Raw genomic sequence first — 25,712 nt, forward strand, 5'->3', positions numbered from 1 at the left:
CTCAAGGGCCACAGATTGATCTGCCAGCCCCAACTCTCAGTGTTTCCAACATCGTGGGCACTTGTGCCTCAGTCACATTCTCCAGGAAGCCCTGACTTTATTCCTGCCGCGAATCCCAACTTCAACCTTGGAGAAACCAACAAACAAGGAGTTAAGTTCAACCCAAATATTTGAAGTCGGTCTCAGTTTTCAAACACCCATCTCCGGTTTTAGAGTAGTTTTCAAGGACACGTATGATCTGAGATCCCAAGTGACGGTACCAGTTCAATGTGACAGCCGGGATTTCTGTTTGAGACCTCCACGAAGATGACTTCTCTTTACCTGTTAAGTTCGTACCCAACGTCCCGAGATCAGCAAAAGGATCCAAAGTTTGGGGCTTGCCCTGATGGGTGGGAGTGCCATGCGAGGATCCCGTTGGGCTGGTGGCCGCTGACTTGCTTCCCATTCCAAACCCCCCTGAAACGAAATGAGAATCGTTGAGAACAAGTTCTTTGTGGAAGGCTGGATTTCAAAATCACAAATCCAGAGCAATGGCTCAACACGTCTCTAAGGCACAACAGGGCTAGGGGCTTGGGGGTATGCTTGAAGTTGCTTGCTCTCCTTTCTCTGACTTAAGTGGCTGGTGGCTGGTACAGGAACCGGGTACAGAGAAGGGGTATGTCATTTCCTGGCCACGTCCGTCAACTATCATGCCCAGCCATTTACTTCTCAAGCTCCCTAAATTCAATCTCTCCTAGGGGGCCTGGTGTCTGGGTGGCCATTCTGGCTCTGTGATTCTCTAGCTAGGTGACTTTGGGCATATTGCCTACATTTTCTGAGCTTCAACATTCTTTCATCTGCTAAATAAGCAAACACCAATTACTTCAGGAAGTTGCTGTGGTATGCACAGTATGTGGGTGCTGGGGGGAGGAGGAGAAGCTTTACTTACACAGTGTTAGTGAAACAATCACCCAGGATGACTCTCAATAAATACCCTACTGGCCATGACAAACTCAGTTTCTTTATTACAGACAATTCCAGCCCTGAAACAAATCCACTGTGAACAAAGACTATTCAGCACCTGCAAATGTCAGGAATTTCCCCATAGTGTACTTTACTCATTCAACTCTATAGGATGAGAATCATTAATCCCATTTTACGGATATTAAAAGACAGGTTAACACCCAAAAGAACAAAAGCAACTGGTGTTGGCGAGGATGTGGGGAGGAAGGGACTCTTCTTCACTGCTGGTGGGAATGCCGACTGGTTCGGTCATTTTGGAAAACTGTATGGACGATTCTCAAAACATCAGAAATTGAGACCCAGCAATATCACTCCTGAGAATATATCCCAGAGAGGCAAAAAAGTATAGTTGAAATGACATCTGTACTTGTATGTTCATTGAAGCATTGTTTACAATAGCCAAAATCTGGAAAAAACCTGAGTGCCCAAGAACAAATGACTGGTTAAAGAAACTTTGGTACACCTACACAATGGAATACTATGCAGCTGTTAGGAGAGATGAAGTAATAAACTTTGTACATAAGTGGATCAACATGGAAAGTATCATGTTAAGTGAAATGAGTCAAAAAGAGAGGGATAAACATAGATTTTTTTTTGGGTCACACCCAGTGATGCACGGGGGTTACTCCAGGCTCTGCACTCAGAAATCACTCCTGGTGGTGCTCGGGGGACCATATGGAATGCTGGGAATCTAACCTGGGTCAGCTGCGTGCAAGGCAAATGCCCTACCCACTGTGCTATCACTCCAGCCCAGGGATAGACATAGAAAGATTGCACTCATCTGTAGAATATAAAGAATGGGAGTCTAACACCCAAGAGTTGCAGAGATAAGGACCAGGAGGTCTGCTCCACAGCTTGGAAATCAACCTCACATGGTGGGGTGAAAGGCAGCTCAGATAGAGAAGGGAACACCAAGTAAAGGATATTGGGAGGACCTGTTCAGATGGAAAGATGCGTGCCAGAAGTAGACTATAGACCAAACAGGATGGCTACTTAGTACCCCTATTGCAAACCATAACGCCCCAAAAGAGAGAGAGAGAGCAAAAGGGAATGCCCTGCCACAGAGGCAGGTAGGGTGGTGGGGGTGGTGGGAAGGAGCTGGGACCTTTGGTGGTGGAGGGTGGGCACTTGTGTGTGGGGGGGTGCTCGATCGTTGTGTGACTGAAACGCAAGCACAAAAGTTTGTAAGTCTGTAACTGTACCTCACAGTGATTCACTAATAAAAATAAACAAATGCACTGCACTGTAGCACTGTTGTCCCCTTGTTCATCCATTTACTCAAGCGGGCACCAGTAACGTCTCCATTGTGAGACTTGTTGTGACTGTTTTTGGCATGTTGAATACACCATGGCTAGCTTGCAAGGCTCTGCTGTGTGAGCAGGATACTCTCGGTAGCTTGCCGGGCTCTTTGAGAGGGATGGAGGAATCGAACCTGGGTTGGCCGCATGCAAGGCAAATGCCCTACCTACTGTGCTATCACTCCAGTCCAATAAAAATAAATAAATAGATTTTTTTGGAATGGCAAAAAAAAAACTTACAAAAATGGAAAATAAAATTTTTTAAAAAAAGCCTAAAACAAAAGAGAGAAACATTTTGGGGCCAGAGTAATAGTACAGCAGGGAGGGCATTTGTCTTGCTTGCAGCAGAACAGGTTTGATCCCCGACATCCCATATAGTCCCCACAGCACTTCCAGGAATAATTCCTAAGTGCAGAGCCAGGAGTAATGCCTGAGCAACGCTGGGTATGACCCAAGAAACAAAGAAACCAAAAAACCAAAAAGACTTATAAAAATGGAGGTAGGGGTACTGATTAAAGAGATAGTATAGGGGGGCTGGAGCGATAGTACAGCGGGTAGGGTGTTTGCCTTGCACACGGCTGACCCGGGTTCAAATCCCAGCATCCTATATGGTCCCCTAAGCACCGCCAGGGGTGATTCCTGAGTTCATGAGCCAGGAGTTATCCCTGTGCATCATCGGGTGTGACCCAAAAAGCAAAAAAAAAAAAAGAGATAGTACAGGAAAGCACTTGCCTTGTATGTAGCTGACCCTACTTTTTTAAAAAAAAAACTTTTATTTCTATCTTGAGGGCTTGGGACCATACACAGCAGTGTCCCAGGGCTGCTCCTGGCTCTGTGCTCGGGAGTGAACCCTGGCAAGTGCTGGGGGGATTCATACACACGGTTCTGGGCATCTAACTGAAGTAGGGGTAGGACAGAGAGCTAGTGAAGGAGCTACGCCTGCCTTACACAGGGCCAATCTGGTTAGAACCCCATATTTGGTTCCCTGAGCACTGCCAGGGCTCACTCAGAAGCAAAGAGGCAGGAACAGCCCCTGAGCACTGTGGGCTAAGAAACCCAGAGAGGGGAAAGAGACTTGTTGAAAAACAACAAAAAAACAAAACACTTCTAAGTGGCAGAGTTAGAAATATGCCCAGATTTGGGGCTGGAGCAATAGCACAGCGGGTAGGGCGTTTGCCTTGCACGCGGCCGACCCGGGTTCGATTCCCGGCATCCTATATGGTGCCCCGAGCATCTCCAGGGGTAATTCCTGAGTGCAGAGCCAGGAGTAACCCCTGTGCATCGCCGGGTGTGACCCAAAAAGAAAATATATATATATATACCCAGACTTGTCTCACTGTTTCTTTCTTTTGTCGGGACAGACATTCAGCAAACGAGACGGAAAAATCAATAAGAGCAAATAGATATATCAAGTCATCAGGGGCAATGGACAAAGCTCTGCTGAAAAGTGTTTTTCGGTTTTTCAGGAAGCCTACAGTAGTCTGTAAGGGGTCCCTCGTAGACAGCAGGGGTCCACTTTAGCATTGGGTTAAAAGTAAGCCACATATTACCTGCTGATATTTACCTGGTTTAGCGTGCCAGTCCCAACCTCCTGAGACATCTGGCTGAATGTTCACAGCAGGTGTACTAGAAGCTGCAAACGGAGAGAGGCAAACACTCAGTACAAGATTCTCAGAACCCACTGAGTTCATGGGGGTGAAGGTTGGCCCTTGTAGGATGGGGCATAGTCCGCCAAGATCCCAAGACACTTGTCTCCACCTCTGAGCCCTTGCCATACTCCCAAACACCGAAAAGGCATATTTCATCTATGTCTACTGACAGGAATGTTTGTCGAGGCCAGTATTACTTGCCACAGTTCCTCCTTTGGGTTAATATCTATTTACCTCCATATCTAGACACCTTGGATTATAACTGTGCACATGCTTATCTCCTTAAATTGTGAGCGCCTTGAAGATAATAAGCACCTTAATTGATCTCTGTGTGCCCCACCTCTCTACTCAACAGAAAGTCAGTGGGCAAAGGTGAAAGATAAAAGCCTTTGGTACAACTCAGTTCACTTTAGGTTGGTATTAATAACAACACAGCATGAACTGAAACTGCATTAACCCTCCACTTATGTCATGAACTGAGAATGATCTAGCACAGGTATTAAGGCCTGACACCCATTCAGAATAAATGACGTCAGAAATGTGCCTGTTGTTAACTCAAGCTCACAGCACCTTCAAAAGAGATTACGTCCCCTCTCTCAAAATTCCAAGTCTATATTTCTCAGCTTAAGAAAGTTTCAGTTGAGCAGGATCAGGTAAGAGGAATACATGTTGGCTGAGTAAGCTGTTTCCATCTCTATGAGATCCAAACCAGAAATAGGGTGCTGCACAGGTGCTTTTGCAGCCACGCAACACATCATCAAGCACTCCCTACCCACTCTCCCAAATTACCACACCACATCTGATGGGGTTCAGATGGTAGGCAACAAATCATAGAGGGAAATATATATATGCATGTATACATATTTTCAGATATATATACCAAAGCTCACATCACCCAAACTTTAACAACATGTTAGTGATATCTTATAGGATGTCTTAATGGCTCCTGCGAAAATAGAACAATCTTCACACTGTTTCCTGTATGAACACTTTCGTAAGCATGATCAGCAGTTCTTCATAACAGACAATACGAAATATCTATTTCGGTTGTGCTTTGGGACAGGGCTTGGGGCTTGCGATGGAAACATCACGAATTTGGTGGTGGGAATGTGTAATGGTGGTGGGATTGGTGTTTGAATATTGAAATGTAATCGAACACTGTGAACTAACTTATAAAATTTTAAAAAATTTTAAAAAAGCAATGTGGAGTTCATGCCCAATTCAATCAGCTTAATCAATGGCTGAATAAATAGCAGCGTTCCTACATTTAAAAAAATGGAAGGAAGGAAGGAAGGAAGGAAGGAAGGAAGGAAGGAAGGAAGGAAGGAAGGAAGGAAGGAAGGAAGGAAGGAAGGAAGGAAAAAATAGGATGCTGTGTCAGAGTGATAGTTCAAGTGACAGTTCAATGAGAGTGACAGCTCAGAGTGATAGATGAATGCATGCATGAGTCTGGGTCTGATCCCCAGCAACTGGTCCCCTCAACGCAGAGCACAGAGCCAGAAACAACTTGAGCACTGCTGTGTGCAATCCAATATCCAAAAAAATGAGTATACAGCATGGCCTAAGAACCTGATTCTTTTGAAGGCATCTGTAGATTCTGTCCATAAGGTAAGTAAAATGCAAATACTAAACCTTTAAAACATGCACATGATGGGGCTGGAGCCATAGGACAATGGGTAGGGCATTTGCCTGCATGCCGCCACCCCAGGTTTGATTCCCAGAATCCCATATATGGTCACCACCAGGAGTAATTCCTGAGTGCGTGAGGCAGGAATAACCCCTGTGCATCACCGGCTGTGATCCAAAAAGAAAAAGAAACCACACATGTATGTATGCACATAAAGACATTTTTCAACCTCCACCAACAAAAGAATCATAAAATCACCAAGACTGCATCCCATGCTTTGTATTCATCTCTTTGGTTTCTTAGCAGAAATCAAGACATCTTGTGTCTTCTTATTATTAAGTCAAAAAGACAAAGCCATTATCAGCAATAAGTATTCTTTCCCTTTTATTCCATTCCCCCGAGTAATTCATGAAAACTGTTGTAAATATTAGATCAGTTTGCTAACAATTTTTCTCTTATTTTCTTTGAACTCTGATCTTGCTTTACATACCTTACATCCAACTGGGACTTGCAGAACTAGATGCAATTAAGTTCAGCACCATGATTAATCAAATCCACAAATACGCAGGACCCACCATGTGTAAGGGACCACTAATAGGGAATAGGAAACTAGAAGATATATTGCCCAGGTGCAAGAAACTTTAAATCTCTTGGTGATAAGGAATAAATTAAAAAGCAATTACCTCATAAATGTAATCTCTTTTACCTCTTATTGTGGTTGCTTACTTGTGCTTACACTACTTTCTAATTATTCTCTTCAGAGGGGGCTGGCACGATAGCACAGCGGGTAGGGCATTTGCCTTGCACACGGCTGACCGGGTTCAATTCCTCCACCCCTCCTGGAGAGCCCGGCAAACTACCGAGAGTATCCCGCCCGCACGGCAGAGCCTGGCAAGCTCCCTGTGGTGTATTCGATATGCCAAAAACAGTAACAAGTCTCACAATGGAGACGTTACTGGTGCCCGCTCGAGCAAATCGATGAGCAATGGGATGACAGTGATACAGTGATACTCCTCTGAAGAGAGCACTGCACTGTAGCACTGTCATTCTGTTGTTCATCCATTTGCTTGAGTGGGCACCAGTAACGTCTCCATTGTGAGACTTGTAGTTACTGTTTTTGGCATATCGAATATACCAGAGGGAGCTTGCCAGGCTCTGCCGTGTGGGCGGGATACTTGCTGGGCTCTTGCTGGGCTCTTGGATACTTGCTGGGCTCTCCGAGAGGGGGTTCGGAGGAGAGGTCCAAGATCTGTTGAACTTAATGGCCTCATTTCTTGCATTCTAGAAGAGACGAGTGGTACCCTGTGGAAAGCACCTTCAGGGCCTGGAAGGAGGCGATCTGATTCCTAATCTAACCTCTAAGTCTCCTCTAGGTTGTGCTAAATGAAGAAGATGCAGCCTGACAATGGAATCACTGCTTGGCTAGTCAAGATAATGGACAGATTCTCTTGACTCACTGGCAGGAGACTACCCCCATGGGAAGGGAGCCCACCCAGACCAAGGCCTGCGGGCCTGGCCGACACAGGGTCAGAAACAACACACGAACCAGCAGACATGAAAGAAGCAGATGCCAAACTGCCAGACAAAGCATGAACATCTATGCTTATGAGATCACAACCGTAGGAAGCGTCTCCAAATACTACAGCCAGAGGGTTCCTATGAGGGGGATGCTATCATTGTGCATCAGAGACACCGGGAGGGAAAAGAAGTTCATTCATTCCCTACCAACATATGAGATCAAAAGGAAGATGGTAGGGCCAGAGAGATAGCACAATAAGCAGCGTTCTTGCCTTGCATGCAACTGGCCTAGGTTCAATCCTGGCACCCCATACGGTCCCCCAAGCCCTCCAGGAGTGCTCCCTGAGTACAGAGCCAGGAGTAAGCCCTGAGCACAGCTGCATATGGCTCCAAAAGAAAAGCAAAAAAAGAAAAAAAAAAGGAAGACAGTACTTGCTGTGTACTGGGCATTCTTATAGGCACTGAGGAGACACAAATGAAAAACAAACATAATATGCAAGTGAATATTTCGTCTGCTGGATGTGGAAAATGACAATGGCAAGGAAAATGTGGAGCATGCAAGGGGAGTGGTGCTGGGTTAGAAAGGAGCAGTCAGAGTAGACCCCACTAAGAAGGTGCTACCTGCACCAAGATTTGAAGCTGACAAAGGAGTTAGCAGTGACGATATCTGCGGAAAAGAAAATATCCAAGAACCCAGTGTGACTGGAATGGAAAGGGTCAGAGGGTAAGGACAGGAGATGAGGTCACAGACAACGAGGTCTTGGCCACAGTCTCTGAGGGTCATTTGGAGAACTTTGGTTTCCCTGAGGAGTGAGCCTGGGAGACATCTTGAACAGAATAGGGACATATTTTACCCCATTTTCAGTCAGTGGGATAAACACAACAGCCTTAAACTGTATTCCTGCATTTTTCCTGCCAGGACAACCACTTTGAGGTCAAGACAGTCCCTTAAGTTGGCATGACTCAAAGGTGACAGGTGAGGGTCTGGAGCAATAGCACAGCGGGTAGGGCATTTGCCTTGCACGCGGCCGACCTGGGTTCGAATCCCAGCATCCCATATGGTCCCCTGAGCACCGCCAGGAGTAATTCGAGTGCATGAGCCAGGAGTAACCCCTGTGCATCCCCAGGTGTGACCCAAACACCCCCCCAAAACAAAGGTGACAGGTGAACTTGCTGCCTGTTGTCCTACGACCCCATGATGAGCAGTTTGAGACCAGATGGAAATCAACCATGCAGGTAGTTCCTGGACCGACTCATTTTCAGTCAAGTTACCATTTGACCACTGTTGCACACGTTCATTTTTTTTTTTAAAGGCATCTGTGTAGTTTCTGTGATGTCAAGCTGCTGACTGGAACATTCTCCAGGCAAGTTTAGGATGCTTCCAACAGAACACTGGTTGAGACCAATAATATTCAAGTGCCTTGAACACTGAGAACAAGTTCCAAGCGTCTAGCTCAAAAACACTCTGTCCCTATCTGCAGAGCTGTAGCTCTGTCAGCGTTGCCTAAGAGATACCCTTTTGCACCTATTCTTCCCCCACACTCTTGGTTTCTAATAAGATGTGGGTCATATGTATAATTAAATTTTTTCTATTTATCACAATTACGAAGGTAAAAAGACACACAAAATTTTATAGTATCTTATTTAACATACCATATTCAAATATTATCTTAACCAGTCATTATAAAAAATTTATGAGCTATTTTGCATTCCTTTTTTGGACTAGGATTTGAAATCTGGCATTTCTTTTTTTTTTTTTTTTTTTTTTTTTTTTTTGCTTTTTGGGTCACACCCAGCGATGCTCAGGGGTTACTCCTGGCGTTGCACTCAGGAATTACTCCTGGTGATGCTTGGGGGACCATATGAGATGCCGGGGATTGCACCCGGGTCGGCCGCGTGCAAAGCAAACGCCCTACCCGCTGTGCTATCGCTCCGTCCCCAAAATCTGGCATTTCTTTTATACATAAGTGCATATCAAGTCAGACTTGCCATAAATCTAGAGCTCAACAGCCACAAGTAGTTTGTGCATTTATATTAGCAGAATGGATCTAATACCTCGAGGTGCTGTATTCTAAGCTTTGTTCCGTGAAACACTCATTTTGTCGAACATTCGATCATATTGTATTAATCTGTGACTCACATTTTTCTACATTTCAAAGATTTCTCCAATATAGATGCATCTTCCAGTCAATTAAAAGTGGCAGCATTTTTCTTCCTCTCAAAAATAATGACAAATAATTCCACAGTCCAATAGCATGTTTTAAAGCAATACAATGAAGTTAATCAAGACATGACATTTCAGAGCTTTTCATCTGTTAATGTGAATTGCTTCCTTTCCAAAAGAAAGATGCCTTCCAAAGCTTTTTCAAAACGCCACTGCCCACAGGCTGTTTTCACATGTGACCACCTAGTAAATTCTGTGGAAGACTGTTCTATTGAACACAAAACAAAATGCTTTCTTACCATGCACTGTAGGAGAGGGGCTTCTTGTAGGCTGAAGAAAGGGGTCACTGGAAGCATTAGAGGTGCTCAGGAAAGAACCCAGCAAGTCTTGACCTGCTGGTTTAGAGGGTGCTCCAAATGGGTCAAAGGTGGTACCTGGAAAACAACAGGAAAAACATATTTCTTAGTATTCTGAGTTCATCTATTCAATAAATACTGAAGATATGCCAGGCCTGAGGCCAAGTATTTGAAAAACTAAGAGAATGTTTTCTGGGTCCATCCTGTCCCTAAAATTTCCTCCAGGGCTAACAATGGATCCCAGGGATTTCTGATCACACGTGAATGATCTCATCTTTGTGGACCAAGGAAGCATCGGAATTTATCAGTTCGAGGACCATCCAGACTAAATGAGGGCTTCCTGGAACTTTGGGCATTTAATACTATAAGACAACCAAGTTTATTGGTTAATAAAAGAAGACATGGGTAACACAGATAAATTAATAGGTGGCAAAACCATGTGTCAACCATAGGAGGTGCTTAGTGAAGGAGCATGTTTATGTGCTTATGTCAAACATGTTAATGAACAAATGCCAGGTGGATGTGTGTTGAGGTGGAGGGTTGCTATTAATAATGCAACTAGCAGTAAAACCTCACTGACTTGTTTATTTTATTTTGATTTTGTTTGGGGGCCACATGCGGCTGTGCTCAGGGCTTACTCCTGGCTCTGTGTTCAAGGATCACTCTTAGTGGGCTTGGAGGACCATATAGTATGCCAGGGATGGAACCTGGGTCAGCCAGGTGCAAGGTAAACACCCTACCAAACTAACTGCACTATGGCTCCAGTCCCAGATCTTGTTTCTCTTAGTTTTGTGTTTTCAGTAGTCTCTGACTCCCCTAAAAGTTCAAATGAAAAGAATATGGTTGTAACAGAAATTAGACTTTTACAAAGTCTATGTCCTATAGAACATGGCCATTCAATCTCAGGCTAGGAGCTAGACAATACTGAAGGAGGGAAAGTTGATGAATGGACTAGAGCAAAGTGAGGTGTCCAGCAAAAATGCAAGAACAGAATGGTTCATCATTTTTTGTTTTTGCGGTGGTGGTGGGGGTCATACCTGGCAATGTTCAGGGGTTACTCCTTGCTCTGCACTCAGGAATTACTCCTGGCAGTGGTCAGGGGACCAGGGGACCATGTGGGATGCCTACGATTGAACCCAGGTTGGCTGCATGCAAAGCAAACACCCTACCCGCTGTACTATCTATCGCTCCAGCCTGGTTCATCATTTTTTTAAGAGTTCACATTCTTTTTCATTAAAAAACTGCCCCAACTCCAAAAGGCACATGAAAAAAATGCTCCACATCGCTAGTCATCAGGAAGACGCAAACCAAAACAAAAATGAGATATCATCTCACACCACAGAGACTGGCACACATTCAAAAGAAAAGAAGCAACCAGTGCTGGTGTGGATGTGGGGAAAAAGGGACGCTCCTTCACTGTTTGTGGGAATGCCAACTGGTCCAGCCTTTCTGGAAAACAATATGGACAGTTCTTCAAAAACTAGAAATTGAGCTTCCATATGACCCTGCAATACCACTTCTGGGAATGTATCCCGAGAATGCAGAAAAGCACAGTAGAAATGACATCTGTACCTATATATTCACTGCAGCACTGTTCACAATAGCCAAAATCTGGAAACAACCCAAGTGCCCTAGAACAGATGACTGGTTAAAAAAACTTTGGTACATCTACACAATGGAATACTATGTAGCTGTTAGGAGAGATGAAGTCATGAAATTTACTTATAAATGGATAGAAATGAAGAGTATCATGCTAAGTGAAATGAGTCAGAAAGAGAGGGACAGACATAGAAGGACTGCACTCATTTATGGAGTATAGAATAACATAACATGAGGCTGACACCCAAGGACAGTAGATACAAGGGCCAGGAGGATTGTCCCATAGCTGGAAGCCTGCTTCATAAGCAGAGGGGAAAAGGCAGATGGAATAGAGAAGGGATCACTAAGAAAATGATGGCTGAAGGAACCAGTTGGGATGGGAGATGCATACCAAAAGTAGATAATGGACCAAACATGATGACTTCTCAGTGTCTGTGTTGCAAGCTATAATGCCCCAAAGTAGAGAGAGTATGGGGAATACTGTCTGCCATGGAGGCAGGGGGAGGGTGGGGGAGGGGGGACAAATGGGGGATATTGGTGGTGGGGAATGTGCACTGGTGGAGGGATGAGTGTTTGGTCATTGTGTGATTGTAACCCAAACATGAAAGCTTGTAACTATCTCACAGTGATTCAATAAAATTAAAAAAAAAAATTGCCCCAACTAAGTCTCAGTACTTCCCTGTCAGGGTGGCAATACAGTTATTCCACAATTAAACTGAGTTCTGGGAAGTCAAGTATTTTCTCCAGTATCAAGTAGGTAATACAGCTGGAATTCACACTCAAGTCTGAAACCGAGTTAGGGAATTTCTTAAAGGCCCTTCACATGCCTCACAGGTGTGAGGTAATTGTAACCAAGCTGAATGCTCTGCTGTGCACAGCTGCATGCATGGAACTGCCCATTAATTTCTCATCATTGGGTAAGAAACAAAATTTCCTTTCGCTCCCTGTAGTGAGATGTCACTTTCTTCATGTTTAAGTCTCCTGCTAATGAACTGATTGCTTCCTGGAGTGGGAGTGACCTAGTCTAGAACAGATGTATCAAACACATCAATAATCCACTTGCAGTAACCAGGGAGAAGGTTTAATGACTTCCTAGACATTTTTTTTAATATGAGATTAATATCCAAGGCCTGGGAAAACAAGGGCCGGGAGCACTGGTCAGTGGTTGGAAGCTTGCCACAAGTGTGTGGGGAGCGGAGGGCACTTAGGAGACAGAAGGTATGAGGATGAAAATAATGATTGGAAATGATGTCTCTGGACAAGAACTGAGTGTTGAAAGTAGGTAAAGGGATATACATGAGAACCTTTCAGTACCTGTATTGCAAATCACAATGTCCAAAAAGAGAAACAGAGACAGAGACACAGAGAGAGAGAAAGAGAGAGAGAGAGGAGAGTGACAGACAGACAGACAGACAGACAGAGAAGAAAAGTACTTGCCATAGAGGCGGGGGTGTAGAGGAGGGTGCAGGAGGGCAACTGGGAACACTGGTGGTGGGAAATGTACACTGGTGAAGGGACCAGTGTTGGAAATACTGTATGACTAGAATCCAGTCATGAACAACTTTGTAACTGTGTATCTCACTGTAATTCAATTTTAAAAATTAATTTTAAAATATTTAAAAGAAAACTTTTTTTAAGTTTCTAAGCTAAATATTTTGAAACTTTCGTGAATAGAGACAATCGAGAATACATTATAATCAACACATCAAAAAAATTATTTCCGATCACTGTATGAGTAAAATGCAAACAACAAAAGTTCATAAGTTTGTAACTGTACATCACAGTGATTCTCTGATAAAAAAAAAATTTTTTTTTGCCTTTTGGGTCACACCTGGCGATGCACAGGGGTTACTCCTGGCTTTGCACTCAGGAATTACCCCTGGCCATGCTCAGGGGACCATATGGGATGCTGGGATTTGAACCCGGGTCGGCCGCGTGCAAGGCAAATGCCCTACCCGCTGTGCTATCTCTCCAGCCCCTGATAAAAAATTTTTTAAAATTAAAATAAAAAAAATTATTTCCTTGACATACTTCTAGTAGACAGCAGAGTGTCCTTTGGGGGGAGGGGGCGCATCTCCTGCGGGCGCTCAGGAGACCCACGGGCTCCTCCCGGGATTCTTGGCTAACCAGGCTGGAGGCTCAACGGGAGGATGTGCTGCTGCTCAAGCCCCAGAGTGCGAGGAACGACATGGGCCACCCCAGAGGTAGCCCAGGGGACGCCATGACACAGCTGGTGTTGCTTAGGGGGCCTTCAAGGCTTCACCAGACACTGCTCAGGGGACATGTGGTGATGGGGTCAAGCCAGGCCCGTTACACACAGGTATGAGCCTTAACTCCTACGCTACTTCTCCAGCACCCCCCGGAGCTGTGTTACGTGGCAGGAACGGTATCCACTCTAAGGCTGGCATGCTCTACCCAGGACGTATCTCTGACCCCATTTCAAACTCCCCAACCTTTATCCCATCCACGAAGTGAGAATACAGAAGTTTATCAACTCCGTACTGAGATTTATAAGAGTTAGAGAACACTGGGTTAGTCCTTCCATGTCTAAAACTGAACCCAACTAGGAAAAGATGCCAAAATCTCACTTCTTTGGTATAATTTTGATAACAATTTGTGTTCAATTAGAGGCATTCTCCAATACGAAAAGTGAACTTTCCAATACAGCAATAGCACAGCGGGTAGGGCGTTTGCCTTGCATGCAGCCAACCCGGGTTCGATTCCCCCGCCCCTCTCAGAGAGCCTGGCAAGCTACCGAGAGTATCCCGCCCGCATGGCAGAGCCTGGCAAGCTCCCCGTGGCGTATTTGATATGCCAAAAACAGTAACAACAAGTCTCACAATGGAGATGCTACTGCTGCCCACTCAAGCAAATTAATGAGCAATGGGATGACAGTGACAGCCAGTGACAACACAAGTTGATTATAAGTCCCTATTTCCTCCATTTATAAATGGGCACCTTTATACTAGTACCTACATACTGGGTATTTTTAAGAAGCAAATCCATGTTTGGGGTTAAACCCTATGTCAGGCAAACAGTAAATAGTCCACCAATGTTGACTCTGACTGTTCATTTTTTAGCCCAAATTTCCACACAGAAGTACCTAAATCAGCTCAGAGATCAGTGTCCTGAAAAAAAAATGATAATTTAAATAAGAGCAAGATGCTCAATCTTTATATTTTTTTGTCTTGTTTTGGAGCCATACTTGGCAGTTCTCAAGGCTTACTACTGGCTCTGTGCTCAGGGATCACTCCTGAAGTGCTCAGGGGACCATATGTGGTGCCAGGGATAGAATCCAGGCTGGCTGCATGCCAGAAAAGTGCCTTTCCTCCTGCACTATCTCTCTGGCCCTAGAGAAGCTCAAATTTCCAGTCTTGGATTGTGCTAACCAAATGAACAACAGTTCCAGTTCTTTCTGTATTTCCCAATTAAACGAAGATATAGCCATCCAGAGAGTAACAGAGAGATCAGGGAAACAACATCTGCTTCTCTCAGGGGTGACGGATGATGGGAGGAAAATTGGGGAAACTGGTGCTGGAAAATGTACATAGGTGGAGGGAGGGGTGTTGGAACACTGTATGACTGAAACCTAATCATGAACAGCTTTGTAAGGGTCTCTCTCACAGTGATTCCATTAAAAAATCATAAATAAATGAAAACATTTTTGCTTTTTGGGGGTCACACCCAGCAATGCACAGGGATTACTCCTGGCTCATGCAGTCAGGAAATACTCCTGGCGGTGCTGGGGGGACCATATGGGATGCTGGGAATCAAACCCAGGTTGGCTGCGTGCAAGGAAAACGCCCTACTGGCTATGCTATCACTCCAGCCCCCATGTTTTTTATTTCCTTTTTGGGTCACACCCAGCGATGCTCAGGGATTACTCCTGGCTCTGCACTCAGGAATTACTCCTGGCAGTGCTCAGGGGACCATATGGGATGCTGGGAATCGAAACCGGGTCGGCCGCATGCAAGACAAACGCCCTATCCGCTGTGCTATCGCTCCAGCCCTAATAAAAGAAATTTTAAGAAAAAATCTTACTACCGTGCACTTCGCTCAGCGACTGCACCATAAAACTGAGAAGTATATTCTACATTGGGGGCAGGGGGGTGGGGCGGCGAGGATGGGGCAGGGCGAGGGAGAATTACCTTCTTGAGGTCCAGGAACCGGCTCAGGAACTGTAAAAGCACACGCCTGTCGGCAAAGTATGCCACCCTGGCCCGCCAGGTCGTGAGCCACACGGCGATCTGCATGCCCAAGAACTCTCTAAGCCGAGTGTGTGCAACTGGGTGAGTGCGTCCAGTCCTGGGAAGTGTGTGTGTGTGTGTGTGTGTGTGTGTGTATGTGTGCAAGAGCAGGATGCAAAATATGCAACCCCCACCCCCACCGGAAGCACTCCGAGTGTGTGCAACTGGGTGAGTGCGTCCAGCCCTGGGAAGTGTGTGTGTGTGTGTGTGTTTGTGTGTACGCAACCCCCACCAGAGGCACCAGAATGATGAAGTCCAGCCCTGGGAAGTGTGTGTGTGTGTGTGTGTGTGTGTGTGTGTGTGTGTGTGTGTGTGTGTGTGTACGCAACCCCCACCGGAAGCACCAGAATGATGAAGTCCAGCCCTGGGAAGAGAGTGTGTGTGTGTGTGTGTGTGTGTGTGTGTGTGTGTGTGTACACGCAACCCCCACCGGAAGCACCAGAATGATGAAGTCCAGCCCTGGGAAGAGAGTGTGTGTGTGTGTGTGTGTGTGTGTATGTGTGTGTGTACGCAACCCCCACCGGAAGCACCAGAATGATGAAATCCAGCCCTGGGAAGAGTGTGTGTGTGTGTGTGTGTGTGTGTGTGTACGCAACCCCCACCGGAAGCACTAGAATGATGACGTGCTCCAGCACCCCCCTCACCAGGCTGCAGCCCACCCCCTACCGTCCCAGTGGCCACCGCGGCAAGGGGCCGGGAGAGAGTCACCTTCGCCCACTCTCAGGGTCGGGGACGCCGAGGTGGAGGTGGCCGCGCGGCGAGGTGTGGACTGCGTGGACGCGGGTCCGCTGGCGTGGAAGACGTCGTCCACCCCCGGCGGCCCGGCGGGCGCGAAGAGGTCACTCAGCAGTTCCGAGTTGGAGGGCGGCGCGGCGGGCGGGGAGAAGGCCTTGCTCGGGGCCGAGCCCTCGAGGCCCAGCAGGTCCACGTCCTCGGGCGGCGGCGGCGGGGGCGCGGCGGGCTCGGGCTGCCGCTTGCCCGCCTTGCGGGCCCCTCCGTGCGGCCGGTCCCCGTTGGCGCTGCCGTGCGGGCTGGACAGGGTCAGCAGCTCGTCGTCCGACTGCTCGCTCTCCTGCTTCACCAGCGCCGCGTGGTCCTCCTCGCCGAAGGACTTCTCCGATTTCTGATCTGAGGGGGGTCAGGAGGCCCACCGAGGTCTCAATGACTGGACACGGCCCGGCTGGCGGGCAGGAGGGGGCACGGCCCGCCCTCCAGAAACAGAGAGGGCAAGGCTGTAAGCTAACTGACCCGCAGCACCTTGGGGGGACAGGATGTACCCGGGACATCTGGTTAGTGTGTGGGTGGAGGACCTTGTACGTTTTATAATATTTATTTGAGGGCATGAGATAAGAGTCTTTTCTTGATTTCTCTGTGTATCAAGAGTGGAAAGAGAAGTCCCAGGGAAGATTCTAGAAGATAGCATTCATATCCATAAAACCAGGAAAGATGTGATACAAAACAGTTTTTTTATTTTTTTTTGCTTTTTGGGTGCACAGAGGTTACCCCTGGCTCTGCACTCAGGAATTACTCCTGGCGAAGCTCGGGGGACCATTTGGGATGCTGGGAATCAAACCCGGGTTGGCCGCATGCATGGCAAACGCCCTACCCACTGTGCAATAGCTCCAGCCCTACAAAACAGCTTAAATGGTTTTGTTTTTCTTTTTTTGGGAGGATGGGGGAGGTTTGGACCACACCCAAAGGTGATGCTCAATAGAGCATGCCCGGGATCAAACCCTGGTCAGCTGCCTGCAAGGCAAGTGTCCTACTCACTGTACTATCTCTCTGGCCCCTGGTTTTGTTTTTCCCTTGGCATCAGGTGAAGAGTGTTCATGGAGTTGAGAGGAGTGAAGTAGTTTCAAAGGACCTGGTTTGAAAATGGCCCGAGGTGGGGAGAGAGCAAACTAAGGTTGAATCGGGATGACTTCTAACTGCTGCTATGCCTCCAGCTACTTTGGGGATGAACCATCTTTAGAGAAGAGCCATGGCCTTAATTATCTAACCACGTGACGGGAAAGAAATGCTTGGACCTACCTTGCCAACAGAGAGAGGAGAAGAAGCCACCTTGCCCGGGCTGTCTGGGGTGGTCTGGGGGGAGATCCCCTGGAGCCTGTCCTGCAAGACAAAAGGCCAGTGAGACACAGGAACCAGGTGCGGGTGAGAAGCAACACAAAGGTGCTGCCCTCAGCAGAGATCCACCAGACGACTCCTACCTCCTAAGGCCAACGTATCCTGATGCTCCTGGTGGGAAGAGAAGAGGATGCTGGGATTGACATCTTTCGAGCAGTAATGTTCCCATGGAGGGGTTAAGTCTACCACTTTGTCATGGGGCTGCAGTTCCACATCCAGAGTCACCTGAAATAGCTGAGGATATTTTTCTGGTACATCACATGCATCCAACTCTGGCCTAGGCAGGGATTTGAAAGAATGAGATCCGTGAGAAACAACAGAACCAGAACACTACTCAGCGCAGAAACCATTGTAGGCAGCCATGTTTCCTGTGTGTGTGTGTGTGTGTGTGAGCGTGCGCACTGCTGGGATTGGACCGGGAGCCTCACACATCCCTGGCTGTCTGAAGACTAACTTTGAGCCCCAGTCATTCTGAGACACATCGCTAGGGAAAATCCATCTCTAACTGAGTTACTCTGAGTCTCAGTTTTCTCATTTAGATAACAAAGGAGAATAATGCCTCCTCAAAGAGTAGGGCTTGTGAAAGCGTTCTAGAGGGCAGGGCTGATATCAGAATGCTCTGGCATGGCCCGGTCAATTGTTGAAATAGTGGGACAGGCCCACAGCCACCATCTAGGCCCATAAGCTCTACTCCACCCCCAACCTCACCTACTCCCACCTGCCACCATACCCAAAGCCACCACCTTTCATCCCCTAGACCTATACTATAAAGCTAAAGATCCATAGGGGCTGGAGCGATAGCACAGCGGGTAGGGCGTTTGCCTTGCACGCGGTCGACCCGGGTTTGATTCCCAGCATCCCATATGGTCCCCTGAGCACCGCCAGGAGTGATTCCTGAGCACATGAGCCAGGAGTAACCCCTGTGCATCGCCAGGTGTGACCCAAAAAGAAAAAAAAAACTAAAGATCCATAGCTGGACAGAGAGGTCCCCCAAGACACTGCTTAAGAGTTAGCATGTGCCAAGGAGACAGGGGTTAGGAGGACTGGTCAATATTTGGAACTAACCACAAGTGTGTGTGGGGCTGAGGGTAGGTAAGACAAAGAAGAGACGGGTATGGCGATAATAACTGGGAAAGATCACGCTGGACAAGACCTGAGGGTAAAAGTAGGTAAAGGGATATTCTTGATAACCTTTCAGCACCAATACTGCAAACCATAATGCCCAAAAGGAGAGAGAGAGAGAGAGAGAGAGAGAGAGAGAGAGAGAGAGAGAGAGCGAGAGAGAGCACCTGCCATAGAGGCAGACAGGAGTTGGGGTATTGGGGGGGGTGATGAGAGGGAACCTGGGGACACTGGTGCTAGGAAATGTACACTGGTGGAGGGCTGGGTGTTGGAATATTGTATGATTGAAATCATATCATAAACAGCTTTGTAAGGGTCTATCAGAGTGATTCAATAAAAAAAAGTTTCAAAAATCAAAAGTTGGTACATGCATTCTCAAGGGTCAATGTTTCACTATTCCACGGATTAAACAGTGGACACTCAAAAAAGATACACAGATATACTGGGTTACAGTCTTATACCTTTACTCCTTCTCTTTCCTCGGATGCAATTTTAGACCTTACTCATTGAAGTCCTTGAACCTTTATTTCATTCCTAGCAAATCATACCCAACAGAAAGTTCTGAGATGTAACCAGCCTTTGTATGTTGCTAAGTCACGCTTTATAGCCCCATAGTACAGCATTCTGGGGGTACAGCTCCCATGGTACCTATGACTTTCAGGCACTGGACACCCAGTGTTCCATCGTGGCTTTGACTGGAAAGGGTTTCCGGCCTAAATAGCACTCACTTGGTAAACTTTAAGACGGTGGTTTCCAGTGGTATGAATCCCGTATGAAACTGAAGCTGGAATATCTGTGTATTGGTCACCTGAAAGAACACGAGAGAGGCACACACAGTCAGTGACCAGAGAGTCTGGTCAAGATGATCTTGTGGAGAGTCACACTCTTTCAACTGTGTCTTCGTCTGAATCGTGGCCGGCTGTGACTGACGAGAGACAGCCCCCACCTGGAACTGGCTCAGTTCATTTCCAGCCTCTCTCTCCTACGAAATCTGGTGCCATTTCCTCATTGGTCCATGGCCAGACTATTATGCATCTCATTGATCCCTCCAGGATGGTCCTGCTCCACCCTAACCAACTCACCCCTCAAAGATCATGCCTTCCTGGCAGCTTTTCTGGCTAAAACAAATGAGTCAGAGGATCTTATCCTGTTGCTGATCTACTAGAGGAGAGCTGTATGTGGAAATTTCCCCTGCAACACTGAGCTCCCCAAAGGCAGGAATACAGCTGTTGTTTGTCTGGGGGTCACACACACTTGGGAAGCTGGGGATAATCAGAGGTTGCTCCTGGTGGTGCTTGGGGGATCAAACAGGGCCTGCAAAATATGTGACCCAGTCCTCTGAACCAGCTCCCCAGGCCCAGGGATAGTCTTATTCTTGTTAACCCTAAATTCCTGGGCAATGACTAGCAAAACGCGTGCCTTTAGCAAATATTTGATGAATGAAAACATGATTAAAGCATTACTTAAAATATTCCGAAAGTGGGGCTGGAGTGATAACACAGCGGGTAGGGTGTTTGCCTTGCATGCGGCTGACCTGGGTTCAATTCCCAGAATCCCATATGGTCCCCCAAATACCACCAAGAGTAATTCCTGAGTGCAGAGCCAGGAGTAACCCCTGTGTATCGTTGGGTATGACCCAAAAAGGAAAAAAAATATTCCAAAAGTACCAATAATTCAATGCTCATCAACTGATAAAGTGATTCATAAAACTTGGTACAGCCATACCAAGGGATATAATTTGATCCTATAAAGGAATGAAGAGCTGATATAGTCTACAATAAGATGAACCTCAAAAGCATTATGCTAAGTAAAAGAGGCCACTTGCAGAAGACCATATATTGTGTGATTCCATTTATATGGAGTTTCCAAAATATATACACCATAGAGCCTGAAAGTAGATCAGTTTTAGATGCCTGGGAAATGGAGGAGGAGGAATAAGCAAAGACAGGTAAAGGGTGCCAGCTTTCTTTGGGGGTGATGAAATACTCTGGAATGAAAGGTTAATAGTTAAACAACCTTTAGGAAAAGAAAACTGCATTTAGTGCTTTTTTCAATGGTGTGTTTTATGTTGGGCTGGAGCGATAGCACAGCAGGTAGGGCGTTTGCCTTGCATGTGGCTGACCCGGGATCAATGCCTCCATCCCTCTCGGAGAACCCAGAAAGCTACCAAGAGTAAACCATCCACACAGCAGAGCCTGGCAAGCTCCCTGTGGCATATTCTATATGCCAAAAACAGTGACAACAAGTCTCACAAGGGAGATGTTACTGGTACCTGCTCGAGCAAATCGATGAACAACAGGATGATAATGATATAGTGGCAGTATTTGATGTTATCCCACTACAATTTTAAAAAACCATACCATCACTTGATCACACATTCTTAATGAAAATATGTTTCCAAACACTGATCTAACTAGGACACGATCAAAGCAGCACCTGCTTCTAAAGGGCAGGTTTTGCTAGAAGTTCAGGGCTGCCCTTTTTTGAAAATGTTGTGCCGGAAACTTTAGAAAGTCACAACTTCCCTGGGCCTCATTTTCCTTCCCTATAGAGTAAGGGAGTGGGACATGAGCAACCTCAAGGTTCTAATTCTACAATGCTAAGTCAGCCCAAAGTGATACAGAGAAATGGCTCTGACATACTCTATAGTGAAGGGCTCAGAGGAGCTGATGCCATCACTTCCTGAAGCCATACCTTAGCCTGTAGCCGGCTCCCGATGGTTGACCTCATGTGGTACATGGAAACCACCACATCTCCTTGCACCGTGATATTCAAGGGAATGAAGATTTTCCCATCTTGGACACGATATTCCCTTTAAACAGAGACAAAAGCACACACTGAAAAACAGTCCAACTCGGTAGCATCACACAGGTGCAATTTTCTGTGGCTCCAACTTTGAGACCTGTTTCCCTGGGTCTGGACCCAGAAACCATTTCTTGAGAAAAATCTGGAGTGTAGCCAGTGCCAGGGATGCAAACTGACTCTGCCCTGGGCTGGTGTTGGTCTGACACCCTCCTTGCCCCATTATCCCATTTGGGCTTCCGGATCAATCATCATCCCAGCCTCAACTATACTCTTCTTTCTCAAAGACTTACAGCCCTTATCTATTGCCTTTGAACTCGAAAATAATCATAAAGGCAGAGAAAGAGAGAACCCGAAAGTCAAAACTGTGATCAGATCAGATACAGGATACAGCAATGCCACTTTCCCAAAGGGTCCCATACCCACCCTCAAACTCAGCACATTTTAAGTCACCATCCACTCCCTTATCATCACATCTTTTGCCACTCCCCACTGGCACCTGTTCTTTATTATGGCTCCTAGGACATCTTTTGTCATATCACTATAAGGGTGAAACTGAGGCCATGACAGGCGGCAGAAGTGAGAAAAATCAGGTCGACCTGGAACTGAAACAGTCTTGGTTTCCCAGCAATGGAACAATGTGTAACTGGCCAACATAAACCCACCTGGGAAAGCTTCTGGACTCAGCAAGTGGGTTTAATCAATCAATTAATCACAATACCCCAGAAATTGTCTTTTGTTAACCCTAAAAGAATGAGTAGCTTATGTAACCATAACTGTTACTGGAAATTATTGTTTGACTATTGCCTAACCACAGTTACCCTAGACACTTGCCAAAACACCTTTTTTTTGGTAACTAAATAAGATTTTTCTTTAACAATAAGGCATTTATTGCTTATGTAATCAAACCCTATAGAAACTACTTGCTGCCTGAAGTTGGGGTCACTATCAAGAGACCACTCTGTGGGTGAGATAGCTGACCCCAGTTAACTGGAATGAAACTTCTGCTTTTGCATTATCGTGTTCTTGTCTCTGTCAGTCTCGCTGCTTGGGAACCCACAGTCCCGGGTTTAACAATCACCACATCCTCCCTTGATTTAGCCGTGCTTTTCTATGATGACCAGAGGTGCTGAACACTCTTTGTAAAATAGCAGTCACTTCAAAGTAAGGTGTCTTCAGGGGAAGGAAATGATCCATTGACCGAGTTAAATGTCAGGACTTACTTCATTCGCTCGAAATCCGTGCAAGTTGTATAGATTTTGGTTTCTCCTATCAGCACATCACAGTAAGGGCGACATCCATTTCTCTGTTTGTTAAAAAAGGGGATCGGACTGACAGTGATGGACTTAATTGTGAGAGGCTTGAAGTGCGGGCGGTAGGGCTTGTCAGCTAGCAGGTCACACATATAGCCCAGGTATCTGAAACAGAAGTGTACCATTCAATCACACAGGAAGAAAAAATCAATCTCTGCTGCGAAGTTTGCTCTTGACAATGATTTTCATGATAAAAAATTTTACTGTTAACACTCTGAAGTATAAACCCACAAAAGAGAATGCAGCCAATAATTAAGAAAGCTTTTTATCTATTGGCATGGCTGCACTTTGCTAAGAAATGATAAACGGTTTATTTTTTTAATGAGGACGTTTATGGGAGTCTTAGATTAGTTTTATATTAGAGCAACATTGGAGTTTCTATTTATATCAGGCAAATTATACTGCCAAGCACTGGTTTTACATTTTTTCCAAAATTTATGACTAGCAGTACTTCTCCAGAAAAATAAGGAGATACAATTTGAAGGGGGTTGGGGAGGAAGGGAAGAAATCATAACTAAGGAGAAAGATAGTTTGTTGGTTATCTTTGAAAATGTGTTTTCTTTTTCGGAACATGCGGGATGCAGGCCACATCCAGCAGTGCTCTGGGTCTACTCCTGGTTCTGTGTTCAGGAGACTACACGTGGTGACAGAGATCAAACTAGATCCGCTGAATGCATGACTAACATCCTATCCTCTATACTATCCTTTAGTGTTTTCTTAAGTACATGATGCAAATTGACCCCCCAGTCTGTGCGACCCCTGCAGCTCGCTGGATTTACCTCCGGTGGGACGGCGAAAGTCCGATTCCTGGTCGCTTTGCGTACAGCAATCGAACTGCTGGGCCAGGAGTAGAGTAGAGATTACAGAAAATGAACATAGCACCAACCAGAATTGACGATGCTGCCCGCCCGTCCTGCCAAAGAAAATGTGCAAACATAATACAATCAGTCCCCTCCCACTCTGAGTGGTGGTGATGGTATTAGCAAGTAAATATATCCTCGACCTGGGAAAGCTTTCAGTTAAAAGTTGTTTGAAATTCTGGGATTGCATGCAGGCATATGGGAGATGCTGGGGATCAAACTCTCAGCTTCACTGGCTTCGTGTTTGCAAGATTCTACCACTGACCCAGCTGCAAGACTCCTCTATGACACTTAATGTTCTGTGACAACTAAATAGGATTAAAAGGCATCCAGACAGCTGCTAAAGAAAATGACTTCTGGATGTGTCCAAAGGCATTTATAGGAGATCAGCATGTGAATCAGTAAAGAAATCTTTACCAAAGCAAGTAGAGTTGAGGCTTGTGTAGAACAGAATGGAGAAGGAAAGACTGATTCTCTCATTCTCTCTCTGCTAGGGCTGAGACATCCACCATCTGCTCTGGGCCACTGATACGCCTGGTTCTTGGGTCTTCGGACTCCAGGACCCCGGAGTTCTTAGGTCTTTGAACTTGGACTAAACACTATCATTAGCTTTTTTAAGGTCTCCAGTTACAGAGAGCATGATGGTAGGACTTATTATCCTTTCTAACTATATATGATAACTTTCTTTTTTTGTGGTTTGTTCTTGGTTTGGGGCCACATGTAGCAACGCTCAGGGGCTATTCCTTGACTTTGTGCTCAGGGATCACTCCTGGTGGTGCTTGGGGGACCATATGGGATGCCAAGGATAGATCCTGAGTAAGCTGCAGGCAAGGCCAGGGCCTTGTCCCCTGGCCCCAATATGAGGCAATTTCTATACTAAATCTCTTCCAATATCTATAGATAGATAATACAGATAGGTAGACAGACAGATAGACAGACAGATAGATAGATAGATAGATAGATAGATAGATAGATAGATAGATAGATAGATAGATAGATAGATAGATAGATAGATATCCTTTGGTTCTGTTTCTGGAGAACCCAAATTCCTACCGGCTTTCACTCTTCCTCATTTGACATTCGTAAGAATTAACATCATGTGATGTACCTCCTCTGAACAGATTCCAGTCTTCATAAAAAAAGCTTTTCTTTTTTATTGAGGTAACAATGGTATGCAAGACTATTCAATGGTATAATTATATGCCTCTCACTCAGTAAGCATATCCTCTGCCACCACCCACTAGATACTGTCTACCCTTTCAACTTTCTCCCACTTTAGTTACCTCAGTTCTGAGTCTGAGTCCAGGGGTTTGTTTTCATTTGCCTTCATTTCCTTGCTTTGATGATTTATATCCTACATCTGAGTGAGATTACCTGGTATTTGTCTTTCTCATTCTGATTTATTTCACTTGGCAGGACCCCTTCAAGTTCCAGCCAGGTTGATGCAAAAGTCAAGAGTTCATCTTTTCTCATAGTTTTCTCATATATTCATTGCCCCTGTGTATACAGCTTTTTTTTTTATCAACCCCTCTATCTTTGGGATTTGGGGGTTGTTTCCATTTTGCTGGCTACTTTAAATAGTACTGCAAAGAATATAGGGTGCATATATCATTATAAATTACAGTTTTGTTTTCTATAGATAGACACCTAGGAGCAGAATTACTTGGTGATATGGTAAATTTATTTTCAATATTTTGAGAAATCTCCATACTGTCTTCCATAGAAGCCGAACCAATTTAAATTCCTAGCAGCCGTGTATAAGGTTCCCTTTTTCTCTATACACCCACCAAATTATGTCAGAAATCAAACTTAAGGTCTCATCCATGCAAGACAAGTACTGAAACTGAGTCACATCCCTACTTGCTGACTCGAGTCCCTGAAGACCTCACCGTAGTCAATATCATGGAGAGCTTTGTCTGTTTTCGTCAATGTGATTTTATGGCTTCAGCTAGAACATCCAGGTCTTTAATCCATTTGAGGTGAACTTTTGCACATGATGTGCAAGAGTGATAGCTTCAATCATTGCAG

At 45.6% G+C, this 25,712-nt stretch overlaps 1 protein-coding gene across 3 annotated transcripts in view; it reads right to left on the reverse strand.

Annotated features, from left to right (window-relative positions):
* Positions 1-25,712, reverse strand: part of DNAJC6 (DnaJ heat shock protein family (Hsp40) member C6) — a 164,230-nt gene that overhangs the window by 12,672 nt on the left and 125,846 nt on the right. For all 3 annotated transcript variants that reach the window (XM_055138183.1, XM_055138184.1, XM_055138182.1), the window contains exons 6-15: positions 23,604-23,737; positions 22,735-22,929; positions 21,404-21,521; positions 19,438-19,517; positions 17,671-17,864; positions 17,492-17,572; positions 16,169-16,588; positions 9,558-9,692; positions 3,865-3,933; positions 322-456 (exon numbers count right to left, since the gene is read on the reverse strand). In XM_055138183.1, coding sequence (XP_054994158.1) covers positions 322-456; positions 3,865-3,933; positions 9,558-9,692; positions 16,169-16,588; positions 17,492-17,572; positions 17,671-17,864; positions 19,438-19,517; positions 21,404-21,521; positions 22,735-22,929; positions 23,604-23,737 — 1,561 coding nt within the window. The remainder of the gene's footprint in view (positions 1-321; positions 457-3,864; positions 3,934-9,557; positions 9,693-16,168; positions 16,589-17,491; positions 17,573-17,670; positions 17,865-19,437; positions 19,518-21,403; positions 21,522-22,734; positions 22,930-23,603; positions 23,738-25,712) is intronic.

This window comes from Sorex araneus, chromosome 5 (genome assembly GCF_027595985.1).
Source record: "Sorex araneus isolate mSorAra2 chromosome 5, mSorAra2.pri, whole genome shotgun sequence".
Taxonomy (NCBI): Eukaryota; Metazoa; Chordata; class Mammalia; order Eulipotyphla; family Soricidae; genus Sorex; species Sorex araneus.